At 49.4% G+C, this 11,076-nt stretch overlaps 1 protein-coding gene across 1 annotated transcript; it reads left to right on the top strand.

Moving 5' to 3' along the window:
- The first annotated feature begins 642 nt into the window (after positions 1-642).
- LOC136947502 (protein Wnt-2b-A-like) lies at positions 643-8,757 on the top strand. Its single transcript, XM_067241984.1, has 5 exons — positions 643-779; positions 4,466-4,686; positions 6,034-6,311; positions 6,695-6,959; positions 8,197-8,757. Exons 1-5 carry the CDS (start codon positions 652-654, stop codon positions 8,424-8,426), a joined length of 1,122 nt encoding a protein of 373 aa, XP_067098085.1. The 5' UTR covers positions 643-651; the 3' UTR covers positions 8,427-8,757.
- The last annotated feature ends 2,319 nt before the right edge of the window (positions 8,758-11,076 follow it).

Raw genomic sequence — 11,076 nt, 5'->3', positions numbered from 1 at the left:
ATATAATATTTAGACCTAGAATCTAAATATACCTTGGTTGGTATAGGCCACATACCGCTGTTAGAGATTGTTACAAAAGGGGCATGACGCGCTGACGCGCCAATCCAGTGTTGTGTCCGGTGCATCTTCGCCCTGGAGAGAAGGTGGTCTGAGTTTCTGTCTCGTCCTCAAATAGACTCCGGTTTTGGGAATATCCGTCTGTGTACATTCTACGAAGAAGACGAAAGTAATCTATCTAGTTCATGTGACATAATTTTTAGCGATTTGTTTTGTTTGGTGGAGGCTCTTTAAGCCCTGTGACGGACGCGTTTTGGAATGCGTAACAGGTGAGGAAAAGGTTTATCGTGGACAATCGAACTTTTACCTTGGGGAAATTTGAGAAGATGGACTTTGATCTCAAGTAGACTGCCACCTGCGATAATCCTCAACCTTGGATTTACTAAAGTAAGACTTGTGGAATATATCCATAATATTTTGACTGCAAAGTTTGCTATTAAAGATGGATGGAATATTTCAACGTGGTTGTCAAGATTTTTTTCTTTTCCAGTAATGGACTTCAGAACTTCTATTTGCACTTTACTTTAAAGACTCCTGGTCATACATTGTTTATTAGCTGTGGATGAAAACCCCTGAGTTTATAAGACCGTGACCATGGCACTCCGTTTGGCACCACGAAACAGCACAATTTACCGTCATCCCCCCAAACCCAGGTTGAGAATATTCTTCACCTTCATCTTGCTTCTACTCATCTTCACACCCAGAGTGGAATCTTCCTGGTGGTGAGTGGTTCTGAGAATGCTTTTTTACGGGTTCTATTAGCCCCTTTAAAACAATTTCGCGTCAGCTTTTTGATGTAATGTTGCCAATGGCGGAAGTACAGTCCAGGTTGAAATATGCGACGAATATGCAATAGGATATGTGAAAATTATTGTGTTAAAACATAATGAGACAAGACATAAAACACCTTTTGTTGGATATTCCTGTTATTTACCCAAAATACTTCGTTTGAACATCCAACTAAGTCTTAGTTTGTGTGCTGTTAGACGACCAGTAAAGTTATGATAATTCCGTGGGATACAGGAGATGGAGGGAGAGAGACAGAGAGAGAGAGAGATGGAGAGAGACAGAGACAGAAACAGAAAGAGAGCGACGTGGCAGACAGAATCCCTGGATAAGCAGATCCATCTAGATTACCCAGACGATCCATCCTGCTTCTGTGCCTGACAAGTAATTCGAGGCTGGAGCATCACACATCTCAAGCCAACTGCAGCTCCCACCTGAGCGGGTCACTTGGCCTGTACGCGGAGCTGAAACCACCACCAGCAGATCCCTCTGCAGGTCTCAGGAGGTCTGGGGGCTCCAGGGGGGCTCCAGCCCCCGCTGAACACCCAGAGCTGCCGGGTGTGTGGTGTTTATGAAGATGAATGGGCAGGGGGGTTTTCTCCCTCATCAGTCTCCCAGAGTGGGGGCGGCAGGTGCAGGCACTGGGGTGGGGAGAACACCTTGATGAATCCTCCAGAGGGGAAACTAGCCTGAAGGGGATGAGGGTCACACACACATTCTCACACACACACACACACACACACCTGCAACACTTTGTGTGCTGGCCCATCTCTGGGCACACACACACTCACACACACACACTCACACACACACACACCTGCAACACTTAGTGTGCTGGCCCATCTCTGGGCACACACACATTCTCACACACACGCACACACCTGCAACACTTAGTGTGCTGGCCCATCTCTGTGAACACACTCACTCACACACTCACACACACACCTAAAACACTTATCGTGCTCTCTTCAGTATTACACGTACATTCTGTCGGTGGACACCAGTAGGTGTGATTGGTCTGTTTCCCCAGAGTGTATCTACCATGTGATTGGTCTGTTTCCCCAGAGTGTATCTACCATGTGATTGGTCTGTTTCCCCAGAGTGTATCTACCATGTGATTGGTCTGTTTCCCCCAGAGTGTATCTACCATGTGATTGGTCTGTTTCCCCAGAGTGTATCTACCATGTGATTGGTCTGTTTCCCCAGAGTGTATCTACCATGTGATTGGTCTGTTTCCCCAGAGTGTATCTACCATGTGATTGGTCTGTTTCCCCAGCGTGTATCTACCATGTGATTGGTCTGTTTCCCCAGAGTGTATCTACCATGTGATTGGTCTGTTTCCCCAGAGTGTATCTACCATGTGATTGGTCTGTTTCCCCAGAGTGTATCTACCATGTGATTGGTCTGTTTCCCCAGAGTGTATCTACAATGTCTACCTTTTCAGTGGTTGGTCCTCAGGCTTATACAAACTCAAAACTGACTCAGATTTCTAACAGGCTCTGTGACCACAATGTCAGGAATGCAAAAGTCTCTAGGAATATTCCATCTAAGTTGTATTGTTGATATGTGTATACAATATTAGTTCCCCTTTTTGCTTCTGTTAAACATTATGAATAAACTGGCATGATGAAACTAGTGAGGAAAAACAGAGCATAGAGGAGGGGGGGGAGAGGGGAGAGGGGGGCAGCAAGAGAGAGAGAGAGCAAGACACACACACAGAGTTGACAGCACTCTTTCTCTCCAAGGGGAATAAATATTTTTCAAATCCTGATTTATATTGTTAGGGGATGATTTTCATAGAGACGATCCTCTAGATAAGCTCAGAGATATTGTTCTTCTGGACACATCATTCTCTCAAACGTCAGAGAGAGGCTGGACGAGAGGCTGGAGGAGAGGCTGAGAGGCTAGAAGAGACAGAGAGGTTGGGGGGAGGCAGGCAGACAATGGGAGAGGCTGGGGAGATGAAGGAAGGCTGGGGGAGGCTGGGGAGATGAAGGAAGGCTGGGGGAGGCTGGGGAGATGAAGGAAGGCTGGGGGAGGCTAGGGGAGATGAAGGGAGGCTGGGGGAGGCTCGGGAGATGAAGGAAGGCTGGGGGAGGCTCGGGAGATGAAGGAAGGCTGGGGGAGGCTGGGGAGATGAAGGAAGGCTGGGGGAGGCTGGGGAGATGAAGGAAGGCTGGGGGAGGCTGGGGAGATGAAGGAAGGCTGGGGGAGGCTCGGGAGATGAAGGAAGGCTGGGGGAGGCTAGGGGAGATGAAGGGAGGCTGGGGGAGGCTCGGGAGATGAAGGAAGGCTGGGGGAGGCTCGGGAGATGAAGGAAGGCTGGGGGAGGCTGGGGAGATGAAGGAAGGCTGGGGGAGGCTGGGGGAGGGTCGTTTGGCTCCAGGCTTATTCTCCTGAGGGTGTAAACATGGTGGTTGGGCTCTGTTCTGTTTTATTGCTCAGACAGGCACATTGTTGTTGGGAAACAGCGCAGCCATATCAGGAGTGGAAACTGTTGTCTGTGTGTTTGCGAGCAAGCGTGCGTGCTTACAGAATGTGTGTACCTGCACGTGTATGTGTGTGTGTGTGTGAACTTGGCGTGTCACAAATGTGACTGTGATTATGGGGTTAGGATATCCGGCAGGAGACCGAAGCCTGCAGCCGCGTGGGGGGGTTGTGTCATGTGACCGTGTCATGTGACCGTGCCAGCGCTTGGCTGGTGTGTGTGTCTTTGTCCCTGTGTGTGTGTGTGTGTCAGTCCAAGTTTGAGTGTGTGTGTGTGCCTGTAGGTACTTTAGTGATCCCCAAGGGGAAATTGCAGCAAGTAAGAAGAAAATAAGAATGGGAAATCAAAAACCCCAAATACACGTCTGTAGATGGTAAAACGCAGGGTCAAATCGGGTAGTACATATATGTACAAAACAGTTTAGCAAACAAGTTCATGCAGGTGAAACCCAGGGAGACACACAGGTGACCCAGGTGATGAATGTCCGTATATACCGGTAAATAAATACAGAACCCCTAACATAGTGAGAGGTGTTCCAAGTACTGTGAGTGCGTGTGTCTGCATGTGTGTGCCTGTGTGTGTGTGTGTCCGTGTGTACGTGCGCTCGTACATATGTGTGGTTTAAAGCTGTCCTTTTAGAAGTCCTCACTGTCAATTACTGGGATGTATAATTGGTTCACTCACCGTGAACATGACACCATGTGGTCGAAGAGCAATTGACAGTCCTGACCTGTAGGGGGCATCCTCCCCATTAAGGCCTCCTGTTAGGACTTTCCTACACCCTGTGAGTACTCATTACTCCAACAGTAGTTCAGAAAACAGGCTGGTATCTGTTTTGATTCATATGAAAAAAAGAAGTCCCAAGTCCATGTGTTCTGTATGTTCTGTTTGGGTTTTGTCAGGGTTCCCTAAGTTCCATTTGGATTCAGTTTGGGTTCTGTTCATACCATCTGGGTTCTCTCTGGGTTCCGTCTGGGTTCTGCTTGGGTTCTGTTCATACCATCTGGGTTCTCTCTGGGTTCCGTCTGGGTTTTGTTTGGGTTCTGTTCGTACCATCTGGGTTCTCTCTGGGTTCCGTCTGGGTTCTGTGAGAACCGCGGTGACAGCCTCGCACCTGTGCCTCGTGCCCCCCAGGTACATCGGGGCGCTGGGCGCCAGGGTGATCTGCGACAACATCCCGGGGCTTGTGAACAAGCAGCGGCAGCTCTGCCAGCGGCACCCAGACCTGATGCAGTCCATCGGGGAGGGCGCCCAGGAGTGGATCAAGGAGTGCCAGCACCAGTTCAGGCACCAGCGCTGGAACTGCAGCACGCTGGAGAGAGACCACACCGTGTTCGGGAGGGTCATGCACCACAGTGAGTACGGGGCTCAGGCCGTGGGGGGTGTGTGAGAGTGAGTGTGTGTGTCTGTGTGAGAAAGAGACTGAGAGAGTGAGGCAGAGAGAGAAAGACAGTATGTAAAAAATAGAGAGAGAGACAGAGAGGATTAGAGAGACAGAGAGAGAGGATTAGAGAGACAGAGAGGACCAGAGAGACAGAGAGAGAGACAGAGAGAGGATTAGAGAGACAGAGAGAGAGACATAGAGGACCAGAGAGAGAGAGAGGATTAGAGAGACAGAGAGGACCAGAGAGAGAGAGACAGAGAGAGAGACAGAGAGAGGATTAGAGAGACAGGGAGAGAGACATAGAGGACCAGAGAGAGAGAGAGAGGATTAGAGAGACAGAGAGAGAGACAGCGAGGACCAGAGAGAGAGAGAGAGAGGATTAGAGAGACATAGAGATGGAAGGAGGACGCCTCCACAGAGGTGTGGTGTCACCGTGTTCCTCTTCACCTTCCCATGAACGGGGCGAGTCGGAGAACGGGGTAGTTCTCTGAAAACAAGTAGCAGATAGAAAGATCCACACGAGCAATGTCTCAACAGTAATAGGAGATGTAAATATTTGGGTAGATGTTTCTGGCCGGCCGAGCAAGCCGTCCTCCCCTGCGCCACAGCGCCTGCGGTCTGCTGCGGTGCGTGAGCAGGAATGAGAGCGGGAGGCCGGGTGGACCGCCAGACCAAATAACCCTGAATCTCATCTCCTGAAACGAAAACACAGACAGTGACTGAGAAAGCTGCCATCTGTGCAGAACGGAAAAGGTGAAAGGGGATGTTCCAGGTCAGGTGGGTGTGTGAGCTAATAGTCACCATACAAGGATATGATCCACCCGGCACCACGGCTGTGCACCCCATCTTCTTATTAGGGTCAGGATAAACCTCTCTAGCTCATAATCATGCAGGTCATGTTGCTAGTAAACTCTCTCTGCTCTGACAAAGTTGTGTATACTCGTTCCCACGGTATAGTGGTGCAAATCGTAAAATGCTTCCACTAAAGGTCTCAAATGTAAATATAACTCTACTCTTCCTCACAACAGTATATCTTAACAATACTCCAGACCAGGCACGTAGGTTTGATGTCAAATGTGGGAGGGCTTCCTTGCTATAACTAAGGGTGCATGCTTTAAATATGATTTCCTCAATAAAAATGTAAATGAAGATTTTCAAAAAAAGTGGAAACCCATGCCTCTGCTCCAGACCCTCCTGCCTCATCTCCTGCCTCACCTCCTGCCTCACCTCCTGCCTCACCTCCTGTCTCACCTCCTGCCTCACCTCCTGCCTCACCTCCTGCCTCACCTCCTGTCTCACCTCCTGCCTCACTTCTCAGGTAGCCGCGAGGCGGCATTCGTGTACGCCATCTCCTCGGCAGGTGTGGTCTACGCCATCACCCGCGCCTGCAGCCAGGGCGACCTGAAGATCTGCAGCTGCGACAGTCAGAAGCGCGGCCAGGCCAGTGACGACAGGGGCGAGTTTGGCTGGGGAGGCTGCAGCGACAACATCCACTACGGCATCAAGTTCGCCAAGGCGTTCGTAGACGCCAGGGAGAGGATGGTGAAGGATGCACGGGCGCTCATGAACCTCCACAACAACCGCTGCGGTCGAATGGTGAGGCTGAGGGGTTCCTCGTCGGGAGAACCGAGGGGAACTCTGGGGGAAAAGGTTACACGTAGAACCCCTTTATCGTTTTCGGGGGGGGGGGGGGGGGAGGGAGGGACACACAACACACGTAATTGCGGTTCTGAACTTGGGGAAGAAACGGGTTCCATCTGGAATCTTGGTCTTTTATCAGTGCTCTTTTGTTGTTACCAATTACATTGAAACGACATGCTGGTGTTTTTAACTATTCAACACCAACCCCCACCCCCCAACCCCTACCATCCCAACCCACCCAGTTTACCAAGTAGCCAAAACTCCCTCACAGACACATATCCATTACCGTGGTATATAGTTATTGCCTGACATCACTCCCTGACCTCTGACCTCTCCAGGCGGTGAAGCGCTTCATGAAGCTGGAGTGCAAGTGTCACGGGGTCAGCGGCTCCTGCGCGCTGAGGACCTGCTGGCTCGCCATGTCCGACTTCCGGCGCACCGGAGACTACCTCCGCAAGAAGTACAACACGGCGGTGGAGGTGACCATGAACCAGGACGGGACGGGCTTCACCGTTGCCGACAGGAACCTCCAGGGCAGCACCAAGAACGAGCTGGTGTTCGTGGAGAACTCACCCGACTACTGTCTCATGGACAGATCCGCTGGTGGGTCCAGGGGGTGTCGATCAGCTTGTGTGATGCGTTGGTTTAGCAGGCGCTTTCATCCAAAGCGACGTACCGTGGGATGGGGGTTGGGGGGTTCTCTGGTGGGGGGTGAAACTGCAACATCTTGATCTGCTGTCAAATGTCTCTCTTTTCCTTTTTTCCCCACCTCAGATCATTATCTGGTGGTTTTAACTGGTGTAAATCCCCCTGGTTTCAGTCGATCAGATAAGCGTAAAAACATTTCACTCTCCCTCACTCAAGCTTCATTCAAACTCAGTGTGCAATATCCAGTATCCAATGTCCAGTGTCGATGTCCAGATTCATTTCACAATGTCTGGGAAGTTGTACAGACTTTTACACCAGTTCTGAATTTGATGGTAGCATAGATGAAGATGTGGATAGGATAAGAGGCAGATAGCATACCAGTGCACCGACCCACCTCCCACACTCATCTCATGAGGCCTCTCATTCCTTCACAGCTTAAAGGTCAATTATTTGACCCCTAGAATTACTCAGTAATTCCTGCTGTGTTTTCTTTCCTGTGGTAATCTGTGTCTCCCTCCTCCTGTGCTCCCACTCCAGTGGAGTAAGCAGACTCCCTCCGGCAGACAGACACGTTCTGACCGTCATACTGACAACACGGTCCTGGCTGTGGTGTTGCTTTGCCCACTTGACGTCCTGGGGGATGACGGTGCCCAGGAAGTGGAAGGGCTCTAGGGTGTCACTCACACAGGGTGCTGGGGGAGGGTGGGGCTGGGCTGGGCTCTCTCCGGAGTCCCCAACCACCTCCACTGTCTTTAGAGCTGTGAACTTCCAAGTTGTTTTCGGCTGCACCAGGTCACCAGGTGGTCAGTCTCCCACCTGTAGACAGACTCATCCCCAGGAGAGTGTGGTGTCGTGGGCAGGGATCAGGAGCGAGACTGGGGGGGACGGCTGGAGGTGCAGCTTAGAGGCTCAGAACTCTCTTCTGCGCTCATATCTATTGTGAAGGAATTCACACCCTCAGGACACTGCAGGATTGGTTTTCAAATCCTCCTGTGGTCATCACAGGTCACATTCCCAAACACCCCAAGGGTACCTCCCCTGGCCTCTGCTCTGACAGAGCTTTAACAGGGTCTCTCCTGGTCGCCGGTCTCTCTAATGTGGTCTCTGGTCTTAAACATGGTCTCTCTCTGGTCTTTGGCAACTATGGCGTCACCAGCATGTTCTAACCAGGTGTGTGGTCCCTGTCTGACAGGCTCTCTGGGAACAGCCGGGCGGGTCTGCAACAAGTCTTCCCGGGGGACGGACGGCTGCGAGGTCATGTGCTGTGGGCGGGGCTATGACACGATGCGGGTGAAGCGCGTCACGCAGTGCGAGTGTAAGTTCAGGTGGTGCTGTGCGGTGGAGTGCAAGGACTGTGAGGACACGGTGGACGTCCACACCTGCAAGCCCCACAAACGACCCAGCTGGCTGGACCTCACCTGATGACGCTTGGGGGGCCACCAATGCATTCTGGGTACGCACAGGTAACTGAACTGCATTGTGGGATGTCCAGGTCCGCTACCGCCCCCCACCAACACCACCAACCCCGCTTCACCTTTTCCCACAACTCCATCCTGACCTCTGTTTTCTTTGGGGCTTTCTTTTAAACCCGCCCATGATGGAGTCTACCGGAGGACGACAAGACTGAGGAGAAGGATCATGGAGTGAATTAAAAACTCAAACTAAACAAAAACCTGTTTTAAAACGATTTAAAGCAGGTGTTACTGACTACCTTGGAGTGGAGTCAGAGAGGGACACTCCTGTCTGTCAGGAGCGAGGCCTGTGCTGCTTGTATGACCATGACAATACTTCCTATCAGGCGTTGAAATGCAGACTGTTACGTGAACATGTGGCGTTGAAGTAGAATTTGACGGTGTTTTAGTGATGTACAGTGTGTATGTCTCTCATTATGCTAAGTCAAAGATTTTTTTGAAGCTACCTTTGGTTGATAGTGGCCTTGCCCTGTTGCCCTGTTGGTTTGAAAAATAAATGAAAAAAAGAGAGACTAGTACTAGAGATGCTGTTTTCACAGGTGTGTGCTCTCAGTAAAGCACCCTGCCATGCCTGTAATTATGTACTTTTGTATTGTGTACACGATAAACTGTCATGAAAACGTTCTTTCAAAATGGTTCCAGCATCCAACACGAGCTGTTTTAGAGGTCAAGACAGAATCACTGGGGAGTCGGGCTGCTGTTGCTACGAGAGATAAAAAATGACATTGTGAACAAATGTTTATGCGAAATTCAGAAAAAAACATGACTGGGAAGACTTATCTCTGGAAGGTTCAATTACACGTCCTCATGCAGACTCAGTGATGGACGGTTTGTGTCACAGTTTCCTCCTGTGCATTCATCACTAGTTTCCGAGTCTGTCTCCCATGTTATCACAAAAGAGCACTTTTCTCCTGCGTTGTTACACAAGCCTGGGCTGACTGGGCTGTGTGGAGTCCAGCTTCATCAAGAGCCCCTAGCAGAGCCAGAGAGAGATGGAGGACTGAAATAAAAACAGGACGTTGCACAAGGCGCTGTTTAGTTCCACAGAACCAGCAGAATCATCCGGAGGCTACTGAATCCAGGGCCAGCAGAGTCTTCCTGGAGGTTGGTCTAGGCCGGTACACAGATCTGTCAAACGGGAAATAAAAAGTGGACAAAATGTCCGATACGCTCAATATGACCATGTTTTTATTTGACCTTCAAGCTTCTTGACTTGTTCAGATCAGATATACGAGGTGACAGGAACTCAATCTGTGTCTCTCTAGTTAACCTTACAATACCATCACCATTTACATTTTAATCATTTAGCAGACGCTCTCATCCAAATCGACATGCAAGTAGTGCATAAGTAGTGCACCATTTCGGTGGTCTAAGTCGAAGAACGGCCTGTATTTACCTGCCATGTCAGAGGATGCAGCCTCTAGCAGGCTGAAGGAAATATCTTAAGGAAACTCTTGGAAAGAGTAAACTCAAATGTCATGGCTCTAACACTTTGATAATTGTAAGATATTACAAATAAAAATATAAAAAGAAAGTTCATAACAGGGAGAAAGAAAGAGAGAGATAGAGAGAGAGTGTTCTAGAGTTAGTTGAACAAGGTTATTGTCACCTTGGGAAGGACCTAAATATACTTTGAAATATACCCCTCTATATTAAACCTAGTTGATTCTTCCTGTCTCCTCCATTCCTTAACCCTGATTTGGAGTTGGTGCTCTGGGGGAAAGACTGTTGGGGAGGATGGTTGATAGCTGTGGTATTTTTCATAACTAGGTTAATTAAGTTGAACATGCGTCCAGGTTCTCGTCTGCATTGTTATTCAGACAGGAAAATAGGAAGGGAACAAGCTTTACTAACCCAACAATAGTAGGCTACAACCCCTTACATATAGGCTAGCCTATAATCATTTGTGTAAATAGTGGAGAATAGGCTAAGTTGACACAGAATGGTTTGGTAAAATAGTTCAGCCATTTGTAAAAATTCGAAGTTAGTTACCGTGATGACCAAACCGAAACATTTTCTCGGCTACGTCTGCCAGAATACCCGGCCTGAATCAACCTACAGTCCCCCCTCACACACACACTCCCCTGCCCCCTCAACCTGACGACATGCTCTATCCTGGTCCCAGGACCACAGAATGTGGAGAGGAAATACACTCTCCGTCTCCTCCGGGGAAGAACATCAGACAGGTCGGTCCGTCAAGGTTGTACGACTCCCAACAGCCGTCCGTAAATTTGTTTGTGTGCCAAGAAATACGAAGAAACGCGCTGATGTCAGTGTACTTTTAGACGTTGTTCGATTAATCCCTGGAGCGCGTGATGAAAAGTGTTGAAAACGCTTGATGGGCCGCCAGTCTAACTGTTTATTTTGGCCGTTGTGAGATTTTATGGTTCAGTAATAAAGGTTTTATATTAATTTAGTGGTTCTGACTGGGTTGTGGCCAAGTGACATAATATGCTGGGAGAGAAAGTTCAGAAAATCCCTACAATCTTCTCATGAGGTGATCTCCAGCAGGTGAACCCGGTGACCTAACGAAAACTGTGACCAAGTCAAATTAACGTTTACTACAAGGAACATCAGACATAGGCCTATCTTTTTATTTT

The sequence above is a fragment of the Osmerus mordax genome, chromosome 1 (genome assembly GCF_038355195.1).
Source record: "Osmerus mordax isolate fOsmMor3 chromosome 1, fOsmMor3.pri, whole genome shotgun sequence".
Lineage (NCBI taxonomy): Eukaryota > Metazoa > Chordata > Actinopteri > Osmeriformes > Osmeridae > Osmerus > Osmerus mordax.
The sequence above is the reverse complement of the archived record's forward strand: the minus strand, read 5'-3'. Positions and strand labels throughout refer to the sequence as shown.